At 32.7% G+C, this 26,720-nt stretch overlaps 1 protein-coding gene across 3 annotated transcripts; it reads left to right on the forward strand.

Moving 5' to 3' along the window:
• The first annotated feature begins 2,057 nt into the window (after positions 1-2,057).
• Positions 2,058-25,715, forward strand: LOC123309963 (homeobox protein vnd-like). Of its 3 annotated transcripts, none has more exons than XM_044893278.1 (4): positions 2,058-2,222; positions 21,744-21,949; positions 23,883-24,276; positions 25,133-25,715. In XM_044893278.1, the coding sequence occupies exons 1-4, from the start codon at positions 2,125-2,127 to the stop codon at positions 25,353-25,355; spliced, it is 921 nt and encodes a 306-aa protein (XP_044749213.1). In that variant the 5' UTR covers positions 2,058-2,124; the 3' UTR covers positions 25,356-25,715. The 3 variants fall into 3 exon arrangements, with proteins under 3 accessions (XP_044749213.1, XP_044749214.1, XP_044749212.1); XM_044893279.1 differs by lacking the exon at positions 2,058-2,222 and adding an exon at positions 14,025-14,181; XM_044893277.1 differs by lacking the exon at positions 2,058-2,222 and adding an exon at positions 17,937-18,766.
• Positions 25,716-26,720: the final 1,005 nt, after the last annotated feature.

Genomic DNA, 26,720 nt, shown 5'->3' on the forward strand with positions numbered 1-26,720 from the left:
TGATACAATAATTCGTGAAATGCTTTCAGGAATCAGGAGAATTTTCCAAGCTACTCTGAATTCTATAAAACAAACTTCCAGAAATACAAAGTCTATGGTTGGAAAATACTTTTGCGATATTTTCTTGTGAAATACTTCCTCAGTGTTATCAACATATCCCGATCCCACTGATTCTGTGAGAAATGGTAGGAAATGCAACGATTTTGAAAAACAAAAGTTGGGTATACTCATATTAATAAGTTTTAAAGATGTTGAAATAAAATAATTGATCTCCTGAGCATTTATAGGGCTTTGCCATCATATGATTTTATTATATCCAACGTTTTGTCTAACATTCGACAATAAATTTCATGGAAAAATTAATCCAAATATCAAATATGTTTTTATTCTAAAAAACAATTCTGTACAGTGACAGTGATTTCCATCTAACGGTTATGTGAGAAAGTAGCCGTGAATGAGGTTTTACCTATTATTCTAGTTCAAAACCTGTTCCATAGATGGCCAGTATTTTACACATATCCCAGAATCCACTATTTATAGTAGGGTAAATAACAATAGGGGATTCGAAATCACCCAGATGGCGGTAGCTACCGGATACAACCTCCATCACAGGGAATAGGGCTAAACAATATAAAATTTCAAAAATCCATAATTTCTTTCATTGTTAGATTTTGTTTCGGTGGTAAATTTCATAATATTCGATTTAATCAACTTTGAGAATGTTGTTCATGAAAATCTGCTTTTTTTCATTTATTTATTGATTCACGCTGGATCATTAATAAATTCATAAGATAGCTAAAAATAAAAAATAATATACCTAACATAATAAGGCATGTAATGGTGGGGTTCCGAAGAATTAAGACATAAGAAAGGAACTATTCCTTTGGCAGATGAAAGTGATCTCCAAAGTATCTCATTACATGACGCAACTTAGAAGCATAAAAAAGTTCTATACGCATTATCATATTATCAATGAAAATGACCTGTCGACTTGACCGAACTAGTTTAAGACTTTTTTCTGTTGGAAGAACAATTAGAGACAAGACGTATTATAAATTCTGAATAAAAAAAATATGGGACTGGAATAGGTATGTAGGAAAAATATAGGGTTTATATTAAAAAAAAAAATTAAATTTGCTTCTATATCATTGAAGTGGCGGACTGAAAAAAATCTTTGACTACGCCAATGCATTTTACATAAAACAGTGTCTTTAAAATGATATATTTCTTTTTCGATATCACTGAACCGAAATACTAGAAGCACCCATTAACGAGCCGAAAAATGAGTTTAAACTTATAACATGAAAACAAAAGAAAATAGAGGTTTGCGGTTTTGGCTATTATCCATCTTTTGAAAATCGAGGTAGGAAACGTGTCTTTCATTTTTTCCTAGGTCTTACTGTTACAGAGCTACCAGTGCCATTCAATCCCATCCAAAGATTATAGAGCCTAACCTAACCTAACTCTATAATCTTTGATCCCATCCAATTTTGGCCGAGCTCATAGAGCCAAAACATTGAACGCAAAATCTCTGGAATATCAGTCGACTTGACTGAAAAAGTTATAGAAAATTGGGTCCAAAATGGATTCCTGCAAACGAGCACGAGGTGGCTATATGGTTGATCAAATTCCATTCATAATTAAAATTTTCTATAAGAATATATTCGATTTTAATACAGCCTGCATATTATTGCAATTTTGAAGCAGGGATTTCTTATTGGAAAGCCCATTTTTTGAATGGAATAGTGTTTTTGAGATCATTTATATAATTTCATTTCAATCATAGTAAAGATATTGGAATCAGATGTTTCTTCCTGAGGAAATTATTGAATGAGTTAACCAGTTCAATAACCACGCTTTGGAACATTCTACTGAACCGTAAAATCAAACAATCATGTGTGTTTTCTGTATCGAAAAAGATTGATGGTTGAAACTCCGCATCAGGGCACCTGTCAACAGGCAAACACCATCTTTATTTCCATATTAAAGCATTTATCTTATCAATATGTCGATACTTCACCTGGCATAGATAGATAAGCCTCTACTCTCAGCAAGAGCCACTCATATCACTTCAGTGGTTCGGATTCAAACGCCGGGTTCTGTTTTTTTTTTACGTCTAAAAGTATGGCCGGTAGCGAATATGACGAGTGCGGACCGTATGACAATACGTGGCATATCATACCACCAGACTATGTTCATATGGAGGAGGAATACAGATATGCGTAAGTAGCACTTGAAGCCCTTGGATTTGAGTTAATGTGAGAGAGTATTACAAGTACTCAATATGTTGATTTACGGTGATTATACTCGATGGGATGATTTGGAAATTGTAGGGGAGGAATATCAAAACGGCAGACTGCCTTGAGTAGGCACACTTCAAAGGTTCAATGAGGGATTTTATACTAGAACCTTTTATTTTATGTATGCAATTGAGTGATTTTTATTCAACAATTCGAGTTTGAGAGACAGGAGAGCAACAAAATCTGACGAGTGGCGACTTCTACTGTTCGATATCCTGATATGTGCTTGAAGAAAGAAGTAACTTTTACATTTTATATAATTTTCCAACCCAATTCTAAATTAACGTGAAGATTTGGTTGAAAGCAGAAGACTGAGTTTGAAGAAAAGAAATTGAAACTCTCAGAATTAACGAGCTCTATATAGAGCATGGTACTTTGACCCTTCCACCTTCCATAAAAGTTACACCAATATGTCAATTTTAATATTGACACTTAACGAACAGGACTTTATTAATTTCCTGAATTAATATAACATGATTTTTGAGTTGGATATATTTTAGGATAGTATTGAAAAATTTTTAATAACAAATTTTCTGAGCTACTGATGGAATTATAGACATGCAAACATACTTTGAACATTTTATATACTTTATACCAACGTGTCAGTCATGCGTTCATGCGTCTAGCAGGATTTTCTTTAAAAGTGTACGATATAACATGATTTTCGTATTTTTTTTGTTGAGAGTTGAAATGTTTTACTTTTTGGACATTATGAGGATATATTTTGAATTTTTAATGAGCCATATGTTATTAGGGTACCTATTTATTGTCTTTTTTTTTAATACGCTTTAATAATTCAGCCCAATGGATAGACCCTTGGATACGAAGGCGTAGAAGGGCCACATAATATTTTAAAAATATTTGTCGTCGTCGTAGAGCACCCTGTAGAAGTTCTCCCAAGCTCCAAACATTTTGCACCTTTCGATGTCACATGTACCCCTATTCATTTAGTTTTAGTGTGTAGAAAAGTGACAGGGGCTTATATAGTTTGTGCAAAAACCACTAGAATTTCAACTTAATCATACTTTTTTATATGTATATATCTTGGTTAAGTTTTATGAGAAGTATGATATTTTTCGTAGAAATATTGCTATTACTTAACCTAACTGAAACTAAATAAATTACTTCAATCTGTAAACATCAGTTGAAAGATTCGTACCTACTTACCCAGCGAGCACAAAAACATCTCAGAGATGTTAAAAGTAAGAGATTTCGAGACATTGAACATCCACTGCGATGTTCTGTTTATACATGAATAGAACTTTTATAGAACAGCCAATGTCCGCCGCAGGCGGCTATTATATGGATGTCCCTGGGATGTCACAAAAAGAACTACTCAGAAGTTTTTTTGATAGCCTTTTCATGTACACAATAGAACATTTCTAAAGCGCTTTGCGCACACGAAATCGCTGTTTATAAGACTTTATATGAAATTCTTTTGTGAGGCCTTTTTTCTTTCATTTGAATGTTTGAGGATACCACATTCTATTTTAAATGAACTACAAAGTTTTTAAATGAAATACAGAATACTATATAAGAATAAAAATATTTTACTGATACTTCAATAGGTACAAAAGGATAAGAAATCACATTTCACATGAAAAATTGAACAACAAAAAACAATTGATAAATATTATACTACAGAAAGGGAGAATAAACAAAAAAATATATCACATTCAATAAAACAAACATAAATAACCAAAAAGAAATATCCCATTCAACATAAAAAAAAAACAGAAATAATGGAAAACAAACTGATTATAATATTAGATGTACCGAAAGGGAAAATGAAAAAAAAATTATGAAAAATTTATTTTCCCTTCATTTCTCTCCTCCTCTGCCTAATATGCCTAAACCAATCTTTGGCATAGAGTTCGAATACTTTCCTAGTGATTTGGAATTTTTTATGGACCACATCTACAAAATAAAAACAATTCAAACAATTAATTCACAAAATATATGAAGGTTAAGATGATTTTTTCCAATTAAAATAACAGAGAAAATAGCTGCATGAAAGGATCTGGAAGATTTGAGTTGTATATATAGCTCCTGAACAGGTTGATTTGCGAAACGATTTTATTTATTTAATTATTTGTACTGGTATATTTAAAGATGGAACAATTTAAAGAAGTTTTCAAAAACAAGAACTTTTCTGGGACAATTTGAATTATTTTGTGATTCACAAGTGATGAATGATTATTATCATCGTCCAAAGAGTAATCTTACAAAATATTCTGGGAATTATCTTTATAAAGTTATTTCTTGAATAATTATAATAACCTTCCATATACCATTCGATTATTCCAACAGAAATACAATGATCTCTCATACCTAGTCCCAAATACACAAATAATATTAACCACGCAGCGTGGATTCTTTTGAGGTTATATGTATGTTTCTGGACATTATACTATATATTTAATTCATGTTATACTTACTTATTAATTGTATTTGGTTACTATGAAGAGATCGATCCTAAATTCACAATCAAACACACAGAAGTAATTAATATTATACAAATCACCAATCAACTTTCAACTCCGAAATGGCGGCAAAATGAAATAGGTGAATTGTATATTGTTTATTTGGAATAAACCTCCCAAGGCAAACGCGACGTCAAGAGAAGATATCCACACGTTTACATTATTTTCAACTGGACAGTACCTCTCAGTAGGTAGACGAAGAAATGCCACAGATGGCACAGATCAGAACAAATAAAGATTTCCAAAAGCCTTTGGAGAACTCTTTGGGAAGTGCATATTACGTTTCAAAGAAACATCCTCATGCCAACATTTTCGAAACATCCCAAAACATCCCAGGGATGTTTGTGCTCGCTGGGTACTCGTCACTCTTTTTCCATTGGCGTTCTCAAAATCTGTTAGACTATTTGCACTGGGAGTTTTTAATCGAAAGCATCAACATTCCTGGTAGATACTGTCTAATTCCACTCATCGTGAAGAACTCATGAGTACTTCAGTATAGTATGTTATAGTTATGGTGGACCCTATGTAAAATGCAAGACATAAATTGTGCCGTCGTTTCAAGTGTCTGAAGTAGAGATGAAAGTACTCGATCAAGTACAAAATGAGCTGCACAAAGACCGTTCAATTCCTTCATTATCTGCAGATGATGTGCTATAGGAAGAATAGTTATTTTCCTATCAAGTGCGGAAAGTGATACTTGCCCGCACGAAACTGCCGTTGCCCGAACGATGCGAAGCAGAGTTCGGGTAAGCAGTTGAGTGCGGGCAAGACACTTTACGCAAGAGTTAGGAACAATATTTTTTCTACAAGCGCTTGAAATATATAAATATATCCATTTCACGAAACAGATCATATCTCATTTGATTAATTCATATATAATGACAGACGTAATTCTGCATGTCATTACTATGGGTTTCTCATCGTTGACGTTCTATGCATAGAAACATGATAGAATTTAATTTACTCTATAATATTTGCGTGCGGGAAAAACCCCTGCTAATCCATTCCCGCACGCAAATGCGTGCGGGAAAGAAATAGCAGGCGTTTTTCCCGCACGTTTTGGGAAAGTGACTCTTTGCAACTTGGAATGCGTGCGGGAAAAAGGTTGAACGCTCACGCTTGTAGAAAAAATGTTTTTTTTCAAATTAAAATCTAAAGAGAAAAAAGGGCCTTTTTTCAATTCTACATTTGTAGCTTACTACATGTATTTTTCAACTCATTCATTTGAATGTATGGGCTACAACAATTCTAGATCTCTTTAGCATTTCAAAGAGCGGATTTCAGAAACAACGCCTGCGAATAAAAAATTGGAGATTAGATCAAGGTTTTCATTTCATTCACATCTGCAAAACGCACAAAAAGTATCTTTGAATTCGGCTCGATTGGAGATGCCAGTCAACCTTCCAAAGCAGAATTTTCTTCTTCAGCGGTGAATTACGCACAAAGAAATGCAAACATGTTAACACCTCAAGAAAAGAAACCCTTCAGTGGGTCCCAGAACCACCCCGCGTTAATCCCATCAAATACGACTCGTGAAATTATCGAAGAGCGTTTAAGTCAAATAAAAGCCTCATTTCCGTCTATCTGTTCGTTGGCGATAATGTGTTTGAACGTCTCCAGGGTTGCCATATCTCATTTCGAAAGTACACAAACGAAACCTGGGAATCGCAAAAGTAGATGAAAAAACAGAGAGTAGAAATCCGTATAACTCTTCTTTTCCGATTTTCTATGATGAGTAAGACTTAGAGATAACAGGAATTGAGTGACATCATATTCAATGATGAAAATTTTGTCAAGAAAGGAAATTTCTATTTGGTATGTTTTTAAAGATAGTGAGCATCGAATATGTCACTATCCTGTACAATTAATTTGATTATATTCACAAAAATTACACCCCATTTCTGAAAGAAACTGCTCATCTTCTGCTGCATATTTATTGTTCGACCATTCATAACGCTGTTCAGCTGACAATTTTCGTATTTTTTTTAGCGAACTGGTTGTAAGTGAGGCAGTGACTATACTGCATTCACATTTATTTTAGCAGTCGGTTGGCCATGAAATAATTTTCTCAAGTTTTTGTAACTAGAACGGAGTAAGGTTGGCACTCATGAAATGTCGTTCATGTCATAACGCCGTTGCCACATCTTATATCAATTAATATTACGAAAATGCCGAAAGTGACAGGGTTTCAGGAAGTGCTATAGAATTCAGGTCCGCTCATTAAAATAGTTATACCTACCCTGATATTCTAAAATCAACAATACGTCAGACGCTAGCGAACATATGTAAGAGAATAGAGAATTTATATAATGTTCTATCTGAATCTAAACGACTATTTCAGCTGAATATTTCCACAATCAGAAAGATTGTGAATGAAGAGGATGACAAAGAATTTCCTTATATTGGGAGACCTAAAAAAGTGGTTCCATTTGAGAATTTTATGTTTGGGTGAATTAATGCGAAAAGTTTATTACAGGATTTTCGATGAATGTCATCGTAGAATAAGTTCCCGAAAATTGATTTTTCTATTTTTCATTTGACTTACCCTATACATTGTAAATGTCTTAAGGTATACCAATAAATACCTAATTATTATTATTATATCAATGCATTAAGATGAACAGCCACAAATACGCGCCAGTTGTCCTGCCAATTGTTTATTTATGCGAAATTTTTGTTCAAAGGTGAAGTTCATCTTGATTGAGACTTCCTTTAATTCCTTTTACTTATATATTGATGCAAGATGATTTTTGTTGAAGAATTTAACATTCTTGTAATAATTAACTGTTGATTCCTTCGGGAGATACCCATTCCCAACCACTTCAACATATGCATTTCATATTCGGGTTAATATTTTTGAAATCTACAACTGATGTAACGTATTCAAACTTTAGCCAAAGAAGATAACGAACATTAACTCTCCTCAAGCTAGTGCATATTCAGATATTATACTGATCTCTTGTATTTTATGTGCAAATAACTGGATTTGGTATGCCTTCAATCAGTTTGTATAAACTTCAATTTTGTTCGGCACATATTTTCCGAAGATATTCGATATTGTGATAAAATACGTAATAACAGAAACTTCTACGTAGAATGGGCAACATAGCGTTGATTTAAAACTCAAAAATGTTTTGACAAGCGTTATAACCCCACATTTTCGCACTATACAGAGTGAAATGTGTCAAATTTCCATGGCCAAACGACTGCTAAAATAAAAGTGAATCGAGTATAGGTGGAATAAAATTTACAATTTTCCAATTTTACTTGAAGAGAATAAAACTAAAAAAGCCTCAAAAGTGCCATATTCCAAGGATAAATGTTTAAAATAGGCAACTGCGCCCTTTGAGTTATAGGTGTAGAATCGAGGATTTCGAGCATTCGGAACCCTTGTATGCAAGAATCGGGCTAGAAAAAGTTATGAATGGAACGGATATACTACAAAGTTTACTACAAACGGCGCGGGTGGTCCTGTTGGAATTTCTGAGTGGCGACCACTTGTCTAGCCTGGCTATGTCCGTCCGTTCACTTACCTGCACAGGTGTCTGAATTTTGCTTCCTTTATTTCCCGTCCGATGCTTGGGAACTGACCTCACCCTTGGTTTATTGATAGTACTGAAGTGAAATATTTCACGTCTTCAAAGATTCTCACCCGCAAAAAATCTCACACTTCCAAAAGACCCAAATTATTATTATACGATTTTTAGTTAATCCACTCAGATTCTTTTTAATTTGTCAGGTATATGTCATTTGAAAAATAATGCTCATTTCAAAATTGTGCTTGTTAATCTTCCATTATAAGTTTTTCTGTTTCACTTTTACTGATGTCTTATGTCCAATCTTATTTCTCAGTTCTTTTCAATAAGTAGGGAATCTTTATAATTTCTCATCATCTGTTGAGTGTTGGTATTTGAAGTTTCTAAATAATTAAAAATCATTTTGTTAAGTTTTAGAAATTTTCATATTCTTCTCTTCAGATAGTCTCATAAATTCTACAACTGTATTGATATGTAAGTAGGTACCTATACAGGGTTGGGATAAAGTTTGGCACCAAATTAATATCTTTAAAACAAAACGGGCGATATTTTTGAAATTTGGCAGCTGAGTGTAATGGACCACAATGCATCTGATGAGCATATTTTCATTAATGAGATACTTCCGGTTTAACCGGAAATGACAAAACTTTTTTTTATTTAAATGGGACACCCTGTATATTTCTGCAGATTCTGAAAGTGTACCTTGTTTCGGATCTGTCCATATCGGGCTCTATGTAAAAATTATCTGTAAAAAGAAGAAATTCAGTCTTTTTGTACATTTGAGAAAAAATCCATTCAAATAAATAAATCGTTGTTATTTGTATCAATAGTGAGAAATAAAACGAAATACTTTGTATTAGATAACTCTTTCTGCTTTTCATGACGTATTTTTTATGAAAATCTATAAAAAGAAGAAATACAGGGCTTTTACTAGTAGAAAAAATTTATTGAAAATAATAAAAAAAAAACATTTTAAATGTTCGAAGTGCTTGCCATTCACCTCCTGACAATAAATTTCAAAATTACCGTCCATTCCGTTTTGAATATATTGATTTGGTGCCAAACTTTATCCCAACCCTGTATATGCAAACGCTTTCAGATATATTAAAACCTGTTTTTGACCAGTCATTGTCTAAAGCAATCTAGAGCTTCGCTAAGTACAAAACTGAATAACAAATAATAATAATATTTCCTATATTAGGAAGATACATCACAATAGTTTTCCAATTTCAAAATTTTATTTTCAGGCAATAAGCTTTAACCCTTTACACAAATTATTCATTTTAAATTCACTTTTATGGTTTAGCTCAAGGTACAAACTCCATTGTTCAATTATATCTTAGTCTGGGTCTGGGTCGTTCCTCAAGTAGGTACTTTGCTTATTCGAAAAAGAATAATCAGTGTTGAGAGTTTTATGACAAGTATAAATTTCGATGTATTCAAAGCAGTTTGAACGTTGAGACTAGTTTATTTTTCTCACTGGATCCTTCAGTTAAATACTAAAGATACATTTGTTCAGTTGAGAAAGAGGTTCATTGGCTTCAGTCTACTTTTTCCCTAAAGAAACTCTGGTGTCGAACATGAAAGACTGTACACGTTAAGGAAAATTTCACTAGTTCACCAGTTGTTTCTGGTGAACTAGTGAGATTTTCATAATTTTTTTTTTACAAAAAACTACTGCTCTATCTGAATCTCAAAGGAAGCTACCACTTGTGACATACTATTCATTGAAGCATAAGGATTGAGGAGTAAAAAATTTGGTTAGTTGAGTGTTGCTGAACATTGGTGTAGTGTGTACAGTATTGACATGGAGGTGATTGCGTGCTATTATATGTTCTGGCTGATGGCTTTAGAGGCACCTCCATGTTCATTATTTGGTGCAATGGGGTAATTAAATGTTGTGATGAAATTGACGTTAATTTTAAAATAATTTTTAAAATAAATAACTAATATGAATTCACAAAACGATTAAGATAAAAGTTTTAATATCATATCAGCGACGACAAATACAAAAAAAATTCAAAAAAGAGAATTTAGAAACATACTTATGGAGAAATATAAGCAAAGATAATATAAATAGTTTTTATTCTCTTTCTCTAAGTTCAATTTTGGTGAAATATTCTAATGATGATAGCTTTCGTATATAAAAATGCTGTCCTATGGATAGAAATTCGAGCTTTTGCTAGTCTAGGAAAATGGATAACACACAGCTTCATAGGAAACTACAAAAAAGATCCAACATAAATATAATGCGTTAATAAAAACTACTAAGCGTAAATTTAATAGTTTCGCTATTTATCAATTCGTGGATAAAAACAAAACAGCATGCATTGTTTGAAGTGACCTAATGAGTCGTACAATGAAAAAATTGGTAGTACAAATGATGTTTCCATTGAATAGGATTATGTGTTATCAAAACCAGTAAGCTGATATATTTTCGCTTAATATTGTTGTACTTTCATTATATAACTAATTTCAATTTTTGTTAAGGTGATTTATCACAGTCTTGCAAATGTGGCACTTGTGGTAAAAAGCATTGTTCTGTTTCACACTAGTGCAAAAATTGAAGTTCAAAATAACATTAATAAAGCTCTGAAAAATAAGACAAGCAGTTTCTATTCCATGTCTCCACAATGTTTCCACAACAACTGTCCAATACATCACCTAGCTGGAGTAACTAATTGAAAAAAATAAGTAAAAAACTGTTGAAATCCGAAATGCAGAAGAATATACTAATCATTCTTCGGAAAGAAGATTGGACATATACATGAATATTGAGAAGTGGAGTTAATGTCTGAAAATTAAATACAATGAATATGTTATCATTGTATATACATGAATATACCTACAAAATGTTACCTAGGATATATATCATATATATTATATTTTTTCCTGAGAAGATTTTTATCGACCGCATCTAGTACCTACATCTTTAGAAATAATTTTCATCATTTTAAGTCAAATTTGAAGTTGACTGTAACCCTTTTATAATTAAAAGTATAATTTGAAAGCAATACGAATTTTTTCTCATTTTTCCTCATTAATTTGAATAATGCAGCCCAACATTCAGGTTCCTACCTGAGGTAGAACCTTGAAGGAAGGTTGGTTACCATTGGTCATCACTTACTTCTCATGACCTGGTCTTGGAAAAACCAGAGCCTCTGTTGATTGTATTGGTCACTGTGGTCAATTTAAAGCCTATTATTCGAAGGATATAACACCCCTACCCTTTTCATAAGTACATAGGTATAACACTATATCCATTTGCTTTTGTGCTATCGTTTATATCCCAAGAAGGAAAAGTGCTTAAAGTCTAATCTAAGGGATAGTTTCGGTTGACTTGAGATGGGAGATTATAATTATTCATGTTTTCTCAGAAACCGATTGTTCTCTGAAGTTGAACCAAACGCTTCTATTCTGAAGAAAGAACATTTCAGAGCTAGTTCTATGAGAACCTGTAAAAAATTATTTTTGATTTTGCGTTTCAAGTTATAAGGCTATTTGTAAAAAAATTACTAACTCAGAAAAATTATAATCATTCTACAGTAGTATGAAAAAACTGCTCATGAAAATTTAAGGGATGATGAATTATTATCGAGAGGTGAGAAAATTTATTTGGATGTCTCGAACTCCTAGAAAGTCATTTTTCTGTTGAATCTTTAATTTTCTGACTGAATGCAGACGAAAAACTTTCCATCTCATATCATATCATGATAAAAACAAGTGAATTTCAAACATTTCCAAACAAGCGGGGTGATATCTACTTTCGAAACTCACAGGAAAGTGTATATAGGTTAAAACGGACGGTAGTGGAAAGTGGTGTTTTTTTCTCATAGGATTTTGTTATGGAGATGTGAAAAAATTTACAGTCTATTATAAAATTAAAATAAAAACTGATGTATCTGACTGGCACTATCTAGGATTTCTAGGATGCCTTGCAATTCTCGTTTAATGATATTTCGATAACATACATAATACACAGGGTTAGGAAAAATTACTCGAATGGTCGATTTTTTCAAAATATATAGAGGTTATCAAAAAAAGTTTTTAAAGCTTAAAAGTTGTGGAATTGTTAAAAATCAACAGATCTGCAATATATTGAAATATACAAGGTCGCCCACAGTAGGCAATCAAAATAAGCAATATAATATATGTACATGTGCTCAATTTAAAGAAATATAGGTATCTATTATCTCAACAATTTTCAACAGCCCTTACTATTATGTCAGATTTTTTTTATACCCCTTATGTGTTTCGAAATAATCGACCGTCCTGGAATTTTTTCCTAACCCTGATTTAACTAAGACATCAAATGTTGCGCAAAACGATTTTATCTAAAACTTGCAATAACTGTAGAGCTGTAGGTAAAAAGTTACCCAATTTCTGAAAGGAGAATATTCATGAATTCCGGGTAGGGCGTAAATACTTACCTGTCAAATCCCTTCAGTCGTTAGCCACTTCATTTGAATATTCCTACAGAAACCCTTGGTTTTTCCTAGACTGCCGAGCATTATCTTCTCAAGAAAATACCTTCTAGTTGTAGTTCTACGAGTATATAAATGTTGTCTCGTCCTTTAATTTCTTCAATGTTATTCTGTTACTCCCCAAGTGATTTTGTGTGTAGTGCGAGTGTGACAAAATTTGTACATTGGCTTGTGAATATTATAGTTTTAGTAATGTTTTCGAAGAAAATTTATGGGTGAGTTTGCTATATTATTATACGGGGTGTTTCACTATACACTTCAGAAACATTTACAGGAATGTGACAAATTCGATCATTCGATGCTCAACACTATTATTTTTCAAATTATACTAGATAGAAATTCCGTATGAACCGACATCCGACATATCTTCCTTTGTTCTAGACTTATAATGAAAAATCTGAAATATATGATATTCAAAAATTGTTTTTATCTTCTGTCTTATACGAATGACTCTCATGAAATTTCGAAATCTTTGAATGTTATTGTCATTTAATGATACACCATTTTATTGAAATGGGCCTTCTATATTCCAAGATACGGCTTTCAACTTTTTTTTCTTATGGCAGCTATATCGAATTTTCGACAAAGATTGTTTGGGATTCGAATCGAGAAATGGAATTCTGACGATATTTTGAAAATACCTGGAGTAATACTAAAGCCATAAATTTTATATTAAAATTGGTCTTCTTATATTACGTAGGTATATATGAATGAACGGATAATAATGCTTAAGGAATAAAAATTACTTTTCACTATCTCAATGGAAAAAGACTATTTATACGTACTCTAGATTATCTGACTCTCATTTCAAAGAAACTGAGACTTATGTTGAAAACAAAAAATAATATTATTGTATTTATTCATCAAAGGCTGTCATCAGAAAAATAAAGTTGAAATTCATATTTTTAATCTAGGAGGTTGATTTCAAATAATGTAATAATTTTATTAAATGGCGACAATATTGGAGGATTTCAAAATTTCATTGAAATTGTTCGTAAAATAATGAAGATATAAGCAATTTTCGAATATCATATACTTTCGATTTTCCATTATAAATCGTCATATTGAAGGACTCATAAAGGCAGAACTTTTTGTGAATAAACGGAATTTCTATTTTGTATCGTTTGGAAGATAGTGGTGAGCATCGAATTTGTAATCAGCCTGTAGAGTCGTGTAGATGAGATCGGACAGAAACATTTTTGATTTTCAGAATATTATACAGTATTATAGCAGTCAACCGGCGCTTCAGCGCATTCTTACACATACCCCCCCTAGCAACTATTTCATACCTCAACAAGGCAATCAAGGATTCTACCATAGTTTTATAAACAGTGACATTGGGAGGGTTGACTCAATGATAATGAGTAATAATTTTTCGGTAAGAATATCACTTGACGAATAAAATCGAGAAATGAGTTTTACTTGAGTATAAAAAACAGTAAGACACCAATCCTAACCTAAAACTAAAATTGATAACAGAACGAGACTCGAGATTATAAATAGTAAAGGAAAAACAAATATTAGGTACTACAGATGAAATAAACCGACTAACAATCTTACTAAGAGATGGGATCCACTGAAATAAATGACTTTAGAAGAAATAAAAATACAAAATAAGGGTAAAAATTAATTAATTGAAATCAATATTTCAATAATAAATAATAAATCAAATTGAAAGATGTTTATTCAATGAAATATAGTTATCCTAGAGTGCTAGAGATATGTAATTCAATTTTCAATCCAGCAGAAAAATAACATGAATAAAAGAAGCAAAAATTACACAAAATGATACCAAATCTTCAACATTGCTATAATTTCATAGATCAACATTTTTAATTGAACTGTTTGCATGAATCGCAGAATTAAATTAACAAAATCTTCAAAGTAGAATTATTGTAAATAATAATTCACGATTAGCTGAAAACAAACTGATATTATGATACACATATACAGGATGGTCCAGATCAGTCAAAAATAAGCCCTAGTTTGTCATATAAACAAATGTCGAAAAATGCAGATACAGATTTTTAAAATGAAAGAAATTTTTTTATTGATATCTTTTACACTGTTTAAAATATTTCTATGAAACTTCGGCCATAGGTTACAAGCATAAAGGAGCACTTATTGCATAAAATTTTTTTTTTTTAAATCCTATCAGTGGCGTCCGTACTGTATTGAGACTGAATATTTTTAGACAAAACGCTACTGGTTTTTCTAACAAAAATAATTACTTTTGAAATAGTCATTCAATTTGGAGCAAATTCTCCAATCTCAAGTCTCTTGACTTTTTGACGTACGAGGTACCGTATCCGAAGAAATCGCTCTAATTTGATATGGTACATAATAAAAATAAGACTACCTTCGTAAACGAAACGTGTAATTAAAAAAATGGGCGCTAACAGCTACACTCAAATACGAATTCAAATAAAGATGTTCGAAGTATGAACCATTTTGCTGAACACATAATTCACATCGACGTCTAACAGATCCCACAGCAGCAGCTAAATTTCGATTTCTTATTTCGTCGCATTTGGAGTGTATCTCGAAGAGGAAGCATTTCTCGACATATATTTATATGACAAACTCAAACTAGGGCTTATTTTTGATGTAAAATACGTGGTTAAAATTTCTTGGTTAAGATCTGGACCTCTCTGTATAAGAATAGTTCATCATTTATTTAATTAATAAATAGGAAAATAGGGATCAATTTAATGAGCTATTAGATATTACTAATAAAACATCCTCGTGAAGGTGTAAAAAGATTTGATTATAATAATACTGTTTCAGAAAAATTCTCAACTGGAAACCGTTCATAATATAAATTTTCTTACGCAAATACACCAAATCATAATCTCTGCGTTAATATCATTATTAACGAATCATAAAGTCAATATCAATATACCTTTTTGAACTACTGAACACTAAACAATTAAAGATTTTGAATTTCTTTTACGTAAACAAATTAGATATACTATCTAGCATAAGTTGAAGTTTTAACTAATACAATGATAGATTAATTGAACAAAAATTAAATTTCATTATTTACATTGCGAAAATTGAGTTGAACCGTACCTAGAGAATTTCAGAGTTTTTAAGCTCCTGCTAAAATATAATTGATCCAGCTAGTGAAGCCTCTGCATGATTTATTGGTAATTGTGAAAGATTTGAAAATATGGGCAATTTACCAAAAACCGTTAATTATTCTGTTATATATGATAAGTCTCGGAAAATTAAACTCATTTAAAATTTATATCTGTATAGTATAAGTATACAATTTTCTACTTAAATTAGAAATAATTAATAATGTAGCTAACAAGGTTCATTCCATTTCCATATATTTTTTTTTATTTGATTTTTTTTTCATGACGAATTTTTGTTCCTTTGGAAGGAATTATACCTAAACATTGAATGATCGAAACTAGGAAAATAAATTTTCCACATATGGAAAAGAAAGGTTTTTCCGAAGTAAATCTACAAAAAATGATGAGAATATCGATAAGTTGAAATGCAAACCTTTTTTTAGTTTTTTGCTGTATATACTTTTCACGATGGCATTTAGGGTGAAATGACTTTAGAATTGTAGAGAATAAAATTTTCTACGGAAAAAGTCATGCTCAATGAATTTAAATAAACTACTGGAACTAACACGGTAGAAAATTTCTCAAACCCAAATCTCATTGATCGAACTCTACCAAGATAAATATTTCATATTTTTTGTCATATATTTTCTTATATATGTGATTATAATTGTGTTTCACTTTTACTTTTACTAATACTTTCTCTTTATTTACTTTATTATTTTTACTTACTCTTCATTTACTTTAGTCATGATTATCAGTCATGCAAATGTTGGTGATAATAATATTCCTCTATTAATCACATTTTGTCTCTGAGTTGGGGTTTGAACTTCTAAACATTGAAAATGTCATAATAATCATACTTGGCGTTATTTTCGCGTGTTGGTCGTAAAAGATAACAGACTATTCCACAAAAAACACTTTTCACTGAGGAAAAGAAACCGGAAATATATCGAATCATAGATCCTATACCTAGATTATGTCATTGTTAAAACTATAAGTGTAACTAATTCCTTAAAGGTAATCCAGTGCTGAAAGTTTAATTGCATTTCAAAACTAATAGGTAAATCTACAATATGTCTTAGAATTGAGAATTAGATTTTGTCATCGTATTGACCCAGATACGACTGATACGAGTATTCTTGAAATTTTAAGTTGAGTATTCTCAAAAATATAAACTTTCGTATAATTCTATGTAGAGAATGGGAAGTAATACCGAAATAAATGTCTATTGACAAAAACTCATTTCTTTAAAAAAATACGTAAAAAAAACTTTTAAAAATGTATAAACATATAAAAAATATTTTTGCTCATAAATATTACAAGTAAAAATATAGGTACCTACGTGTAAGACTAGAAAAATATAAAAAAACTAATAACAATGATATTTATTCCGGTTAATTTTGAATTATTGTATCTGAGCCAATTTTGGTTATGAATATTTTAAGTATCAATGTTTTTTATATTTTTAATATTTTGTAAACCAATGCCTCTCAAAACACTCAACAATAGTAAAAAGCTCAAAAAATTCTACATTTTCGAATATACATAAATGTACGTATGTAATAAAATAATAATGATAATATATATAAAATAAATAGTTTACCTATTTGATACGGTTATGATTCAAGGAAGTAGGTACCATTTCCGAAATTTGTACAGGAAAGCCTATAAATATCAAAATATACGAATAGAAACAAAATAATAAATTCACTGTTCAATGCGTTATCAAAAATCCAAGTTTGAATTGAATAGCAATTTGTGTATAATCATTTTGAGGTAACGCACAAATGAACGTAAAATTTCGTAATATCTTCAACTGGCATGTTTTTTTCAAAAGTCGAAAGCCTAATTTTGCTTTGACTTATATCGGAACATTGGCCTTCAATAGACAAACCAACTCAAAATAATGTACATACACGTTTCAAATTTCTGGCTCTCCTTTCTCCTCCAAGAGAAGAAGGACCAAAGTGAAGCAATCTGAATGTCATAGTGCAAGAAGCATTTTTCGAATGAAGAATGTTGAAAAAGGCAATATGATGAAGAGATACATACTGTTTGTCAACTCAACGAATAGAACAGCGAATCGGAAAGATATTTAGCGAAATGGACTTCTATATAATCATTACCAACATGGTTTCATACGAGCACAAAACAACGCATCGTGAAAGGCAGGGTAAATATCCACCACCACAATAAAGAACAGGCCAACTTATCATGCAGGCAATACATCGATTAGCATCACAATGGAATCAGAAACCAGTATGTTGTATTCAAATCGAGAACCAAGAATTACACTCAAATGACCTAAAAAGCCTCTTCAGTAACTACATAAAGAGAACAAAGGGCCTCTGCTGCTAAAGCACACGCAGCTTTCGGCAAAGGGGCGGATTCCGTTCCTTATTGGTCGCTCGTAGCTCCACCCCCGAGGGGATAAATTTTATTGGTGGGTTTGAGAGATTCTCGAGTGAAGAACACCTCTTCAACGCTCTTCAGTGGTGCTTCAGAAGCTCTTGAAGCTCGCGTGCCTAACCACTTTAACCTCCGCAGCTTGTGCGACGTAACATTTTCAGATAGGAAATCTGGAATTTTCAGTTTCGAACACACAACCAAGTTTCGGTCACTTAGGACATCATCAGGAGACTTGCTCGTTCGAAGCGGATTTCGCGTTTTGCTAGGTGAAGTGCTAAGTTTTCGAAAAGTGGCTGAGAAAGAGAAGCCTCGGATAGACGGCATAACTATGCCGCCTGCCAGTGTTACAGTGCCGTCAACTACTTCAGCTGCAGCTGCACTGCTGCATTGGCCTCCTTTGCTGCTGCATCCATGGGCCTCAGCTTTGTTGCCTGGCGCTTGGTGTTCACCGGCTATGCGATCGGCGTTACCAGGGTAATTTTCTTTCTTCATTACCCTTAAACACGCGACAATATGCTATCAAAATCCTTGCTCATAAACCACAGTCTAGAAAATATCAAACATATTATATTTCCAACAAAAAACCAAGTCTTGATTTTTATTTTTTCATATATATAACAATTTGAAGGAAGAAATCCCAATGGAACTTTTAATATTCTATTGTCAGAAAGTTGTAAATGTTTCTCCAATACTTTTGGTATAGAATAAAGGAATTTTTTTTCCAATCTGATCACAACTTCCGAAAAAACATTCAAATTTACCCAAATAAGTCCTTTCAATTATTATTTCAGTTATTATATCTCCACAGTCTACAAGAAAATATGAAGGCAATATAAAAAACAAATAATGCATAAACTTGAAAATTGTAATCAGTCGTGCACCGTATTATTTTGTTGAAACGCGTTTTCTTTTCAGGATAATGATATCTGGTATCTAATTACCAAAGGCATTATTAGTCTGTCTATGAGAATTTGAAACTAAAAATGATAAACTTGAAAAAAAGTTTTGTTAAAAATTTCAATAACTAGACATTTATGATGAAGACAAAAAGAGAATAAAATCAATTTGTAATGCATAAACTTGAAAATTGTAATCAGTCGTGCACCGTATTATCTTGTTGAAACGCGTTTTCTTTTCAGGATAAGGATATCTGGTATCTAATTACCAAAGGCATTATTAGTTTGTCTATCAGAATTTGAAACTAAAAATGATACACTTGAAGAAAAGTTTCGTTAAAAATTTCAATAACTAGACATTTATGATGAAGACAAAAAGAGAATAAGATCAATTTGTCCTCTTGAGTACAAGGCAATAAACCACGTGTCCATGAAATTTTCTGCCCAATTCAAGTACCAATTTCGACGGTCTTTCGTCTCTCACAAACCTGTCAATAAAAAATTACAGGTCGATGGAGAGGATGCCTAATTTCGAGTATCGGAAAGTCCGAAAGGACACCTGTTTACGACATGTACGTGACATATCGCTACTTCCATGGATTTGACTTATTGTCACCTCTGGTTCAGCGTCAATAAAGATCTTCAGGGAGAATTATTGTTATACCTTGCAGCCCCAAGGGGTCCAGTCAAGGATCGAAACAAACTGGGCATAGCACGTATAATAGCAGGTTACGGCTATAATCGGAATTCGGAAAGGATCTATTTCCGGCCCAGTTAATTCTTATAGTTCTCGAGAGGAGTCGAGAAGTAGCGGAATGATATTTGGTCATTTTTCATTCGTTGTGCATGCCGCACAAAAGGCTGAATGACTCTCAGAGTCATTCAGATGCGTTTTCACGCTGCTGGTTCGAACAGGTAGAAAAATAACTTTCTCACAGTTCCGACGAAAATCGCAAGAAGATGAGAATCTGAAAAACTGTAAATGAGTGAAAAATTTTCAGAAAATTTTTAAAACAACAAAGATGTATTTTAACATTATTGAAAATTTGAATTGAAACCAAACTAAACAAGATTTTTCTGATCGTTTCTTGCTCCGTACTGTAAATGGAGCTCTTTATTTCAAAATGATTTCAAAGTAAATTGAAATCAATACCTTCAAATTTGTTTAAAGCATATACTACCTATACAATCCTTCCATCATGATTCCCAAAAATCTGTAATTTTGCGTCAAATTTGACAAATGGAATTCAGTATAAGGGATATAGTTTTTTGAATTGGGATTTCAATCGAATTTGCTGCTAATATTAATTGGTTATTTTGTTCGAGTCCGAGTTACTTGTTTTGAATTTTTGAAATTTCTATTTTCATCACCACGTACTCCATTTTCTTTTGTCTTTGTTTTTATATTTTGGTTATCTTTTCTTTTGACATAAATAGTTTGATATAGGAATATTTCTGCATTTGCGATCGGATTTATAGGTGGAATTTATTTTCATTAAGCCGAGTGTTGTCTTTAATGGTATCTGTTATTTATAGTAGCGGAAGTAGATAATCAGAATTAAAGATTTTTACTGGAGTAAATTTTTCATATGTGCAATTATGCATTGAAACTGCTGTAATAAACCGTTAAATCCATGAAGAAATTCTCGGAGCTTTCAGGCTTATTCTATTATTCTTTCTGAATGAAGTTCTTCTTTCATGAAAAAGACTTGATAGTTTTGTTCTCGAAGAATGATTTTTTGTAAATATTTCAAATAATGCATCTGTGGCATAACATAAAAAAAACGATCGAAAAAATTCTTCCAGAGTTTTTATCGTAAAAACTTCGAAATAAATTACAAGGGAACTCATTTGCTCAAAAATGTTTCTTGGGAACTAAATCCTGAACTATTGAAATTAGAAAATATACAAATTTGATAGCGTGCAATCTGAAGGCTGCAGTGCAGTGTTTTTATACTTTGGTAAAACTTCTTCTTTGGAAGATTTTGCCAAACTTCTGTTACATAAGCTGATGATGACAAAGAATACTTAAAGACTAAGGGTTCTAATGATCATTGGAATGACAAAAGCTTGCAGGAAGCAGAAAGGCATAGTTAATATTTCATTTTCTTGTTGATATCCTTCCGTCAAAAACAGAAACATTAGGTGGTTTGCAATTAGGTACTACTGGTGACATTGAATATATGACTTTTGTTGAAATAAGACCTAATAAGACCAACGAAACTAACCATGCAATTCAATGGGCGGATGACGGTCACGGGAATACCTCCTGCCAATTAGATTTTTTCGTTTCTAATGGTCTTATGGTGCGTTTATGCACATTTCCTAAGAACTATGACCTAAAAAAAGGCACCAATCTCATTGGAAGATGCCCATTATAGCTTGGTGGTTCCTTAGGTCTTGAGTACTCTGTATAAACTCACCATTATATAAAATATAGCCTGAAATATTCACTAAAAATCATTCGGAAGATTCTATTATTACTTCTTTACATAGATAACATATCTATCTTTATTCTGATGGCATTTTTCTATAAAATAATCTTTTTATTTCAGATTGCTGGATAGTATGAAAATGACTGGAACAAATATAAACCAACAGAGGCCTGCCAGCTTCGCAATAAGCGACATTCTTGAGCTGGACAGGAATGTTCCCAACACTTATGATAATTCTCCTGCAGATAGCTCCCTATTTGCTAATTCAACGCCCGATTTGAACCCCTACACCACTCTGAACAGGCACTGGTCGTCGGTGACAGAACGTAAGTATCTTTACGATATTTTTCAGAAACATACGTTTATGTTTTTCAGTTCCATATTCAGTTATAAAGAATGATTTTCAAAGAGGAAAATAAGGAGCAAATACAATTCAAAACATTGTGTAGAATAAGATAATTATTTTATTTATTTATTTTTTCATAATTCCATTATCTACAACGTTTAATTAATTTTTTTAGTCTCGATGATTTCTTCAAAATAATATTCATTGCGCGATTTCGATTAGAAAAAATTTGCCAACATAATATATCATACCAAAGTATGCATATCTAGCTAAAGGTGCCTATAATTCTATTCATTTATGCTGATAGTAGATTCTGAATAATATACGAAAAATGTCTCAGTGTGGGTTTCATAAAACTGTCATTGCTCGATCAACGACATGACAGTCACTCGATTTCCAAAACGAAATCACCGAGATCTTTGCATTTTTGAATATTTTGAGGGAGAATCAATTGAAAATCATTGAATGGACGTATATAAATCATAATTTGATGCGATAATGATATTCTCAATGCCCATGACTGAATTATCGATTGAAAACAAATTGTCGTTTATTCGTCAATCGAGCGTTGATTCCCCGATCAAGCTTTATGAAACCGGGGGTTAGTCAGTCGTTTTGACATTTGGAGCACCATGCAACCTCGTATGAATTGTCTTGAATGACAGTAATAAGTGTGATATACGCCATCTTACTGAGGTATATTTTATTATGAACTCTATGTGGAAAACGAAGGGATCAAAATCATAATGGCCAAGCGATGAGACATTGTTCGTACGAGTAGAAGGTCTCCCTCCTCTAGTGCAATTAAGCCCCTAACAGAACACAGGATTATGTGCTGGGAACAGTTATATTCACACTACAACCAATTTAAATTGTAAAGGTTCGTTGATAGAGCTGATACTTGAATGGAGGGCTGTAACCGATATATATTACCCTTGATAGGTGGCAAATGTCGGTAGCTGAAAAGAAATTCTGTCGATCTACTGGCTGGGGGAACCCTATGGAATCACGGTAACATCCACAAGTCACGCCTCACATCGAACATGAGCAGCTGCTTCTTGTTCTATCTGGACTAAGATACGTTTATGTCACCATCGATCTTTGAGCAGATGTGAACTTCTGTTGAAACTGGGGTTTTGATTTGATACATCCATGTGTACATAGTATTCTACGGTAGTTCAGTACTGGATTGTCTTCGTGCTACCAGAACTTTTTTGTCATTGCTGACCCTTCATGGCCAACATGACTGTGATATGTGCCAAACAAAAGCTACTGAATTTTCTCTTGGAACTGTATCAGAAAGATGATGAAGTGTATAACTTATGCCGCTTCTCGTTGGTGAAATGGATTGTACCTAGCTGTTATTACGCTTAGAGTCGCTAAAATTATATTCTATTCTGCTCAAACTATCCAAATGACAACAATAACTTTTTCATCAGTCACTCTGATGAAAAAACCTAAAACCTAAACCTTCACCTAAAACTTCATCAATTAGGTAGTTAGGGTTCCTTTGATCATATTATTCATTAGCGTCTTGTTACATGCAACAAATTCCGCATGATTGTTGACTGACGTAAATCTCTAGCCTTCATGCTTTAAAACAATAGACATAACCTTCGATATTATCAGTTTCTACTTTGACATTGATACTTTGAAGCAAACAACAACAGAAAAATATTTCTATTAATTTTCCAACACTACCTACAATGTAGTAAAGCTTATTCCATCTCTATAATGTATTCATTTTCCTTCTACAAATAATCTTTCGAAGAAAATGAGATATCTTATGCCAGCCCAGATAATCATTTATAAAAACCCTGTATATTCTTCCGCTTCCGATATATGTCATGGGTTTAGTACGTAGTAGATCATCAATTGGTGTGAAAAATATTGTAAATAACTTTTTTTTTCAGCTCTTAGCATCACCAACCACTTACCTCTCCCAAATGTATCACAGCTAAGTCCAGACAGCACGAGTCCCTCAATATCAGACCGTTCAAGCGTCGATCCTTCGATGAAGGATCACAGTTCCAGCACCATCGACCCCACAGCCACATCGGCAGATGAGAGGGAAGACGATGAAGATGGCCTTGAAGATGACAAAGAACTGACCGATGAACACAACAACTCAAACTCGTCGAACCAAAAGAAGAGGAAACGGAGGGTTCTGTTTTCCAAGGCCCAGACGTACGAATTGGAGAGGAGATTCAGGCAACAGAGATACCTTTCCGCACCTGAGAGAGAACATCTAGCTTCTATCATAAGATTGACTCCCACACAAGTGAAGATTTGGTTCCAGAATCATAGGTTAGTATCAGGGTGAAGATCTAAATAGATTGTGAACGTGAAACTCCCATTATCGAGACTGGGTACATGCTGAATAATTGCTGTTTAAATCATTTCCTTGGTTTCTATTTCAGCAAGTCTTCGGATGAAATTCAAAATTCTAATGAAAGACATGATGGAACAGGGCAAACAATTATCCCTTAAATATAAAATTCGATAATCTCTACTAACATCGCAATTGTTGCTGTGAACAATTGTTCCATTCAATATTTGCATAAAAATTGAAAGAGGATTGTTTCTACTGGTCTTAATTGGCAGACCTAGATATGCACAAACACATGGTAGAACCGTTGCTAGTACCTACCCCTAAAGATATCATTAAAGATATGCAGAATAGAATATGCTTTAATTTTCGAGTAGATATGGGTACTTCATTTCCAAGAGTATAATGAATGATTACATTTCCTTATTCCATATTTCGCACGCTATTATCAGTGATAATCTTTTCGAATTTTATAGCTGATCGAATATCAAATTTTGATTATTTTATCTATTGCCTAGCAACAGTGAAAATGAAGTTTCGCAGAGCTAAACAAATTGGGTACATATCTACGAAATTAAGATAAGGCAGAATTGAACACATTGTCATTTTTTCAATATTGCTTTTTTCACCCGGAATCTATAGCATTATTCACCTTTCACTTGTGAAAAATTCCCCTTGAAAGATAAGAATCTCTGTCTTATTTTATTTTTATAATTGACTGTTCTTAGTGTCCTACTGTCCATACAATCAATGTCCAAAGTCCAAATTATCCAAAAAGTTAATAGCATAGTTTGACTACCAGATCTGGAATATAACCTTTTCTTATTATTGCAGATATAAGACGAAAAGGGCTCAGCACGAGAAAGGCCTTCACGACCAAGGATCAAGCGCGGGTTTACCATCTCCAAGAAGAGTGGCAGTACCTGTGTTGGTAAGAGACGGAAAACCATGCGTTGGTGGCCCCCCAAAAAGCGACAACTTGATGCCGCCTTCCAACATCATGATGGGCGCGCATCCACACCATCTCATGTACAGTCAACCCAGGATATGGTGGTAGTTCCTTTTGGAATATGTTATTATTTACGAAGATCAACATCTCGAAATGCAATCACTGGAAAAGGCTCTATTGAGATGATTTTCATTCGAGATGCGTTTCTCAATACGAATTCCGTTTTATGAGTTTGTTAAGAAATGTGAAAAATGTACATAACTGAATGTTAGGTCTTGTATAAAAGTGTACATAGATTTTAGAATGTGATTTTGTAAAATGAGTTGGAACAATCAACTCAGATTGTCGAAGCACACTTGTTGGTTTTGTAGTGGTTAACCACTGACTAGTCAATTTTATATATTAAATGATGTGATAGAGTTAACATATAATATAAATATATAAATATATATATATACTACAGAATAATTTGTTGTTTCTATTCATGAACCCTCTATTTTCTGTTCAAAATTTTAGACGGACTATGCTTTATTGAAAATGCATCAGATTTTTGAGTAAAAATTTTTTTTACAATCAATGCGATTGACTGGAGCAAAAATACAGATTACCCTGATCTACATAAGAAAATAAAAAAGTGTCTTTATTACGTCAAGTTTCATAATCGAATTTAACGTCACTTTTAGCTTAAAGCTTCCTTTACTGTCATTTTTAGTAGGGTTAAAGGAAGCTTTAAAATTAAAGCGGCTTTAGGTTTGATTATGAAACCGTTAGAATGATATTTCCATAAAATTTTGTGATATTTACATCTGATATTCCCGTCAATTTGATGGAGTCGCCAAAGAAACAGTCAGCTTTAGAGAAATTTTATTCAAATTACAGAAACATGGTCCAGTATGAACAACGTCTATAAGTAGGTGTCCCTGGGCCATATTTGAAATATTTCGACATGAATGCACTTGAGAAAAATTACGGTAGTTTTGTTCATTTCAGGTGTTGTCATTAGAAGGGGAGGGCAAAATAAAATAAATAATTTAGAAAACTGAAATTATACAAGTCTTGTCCAGTGTTAATTGGACTGAAATAACTTCGATGGAGCACAATTCGTGTTTATTTGGTATCGAAGTGAAAGCTATCTAGAATAAGCTCAGGTGACCTTCGCGAAAACTGTTTTCGGATATGTAGAAAAATCTCGAAAACTGTTTTCGGATATGTAGAAAAATCTCGAAAACTGTTTTCGGATATGAAGAAAAATTGTATCCAAGCTTTTATCAAAATAGCACAAAAATTTTTTCTCTATTCATGCTGCCAATTTTTTTCTCCGATCAAACCCAGAAAATATTATAGTTTTGTTTTCCATTATTCAGGATAAATATTTTGCGCAGGTCAAATTCTATGAACGTCACCAGGAAAAAGGATATGCTACGTTTCATGAACAGATTGAATCGAATCAATCTGGAGCATGGACCTTCATTT

Source organism: Coccinella septempunctata, chromosome 3 (assembly GCF_907165205.1).
Source record: "Coccinella septempunctata chromosome 3, icCocSept1.1, whole genome shotgun sequence".
Classification (NCBI taxonomy): domain Eukaryota; kingdom Metazoa; phylum Arthropoda; class Insecta; order Coleoptera; family Coccinellidae; genus Coccinella; species Coccinella septempunctata.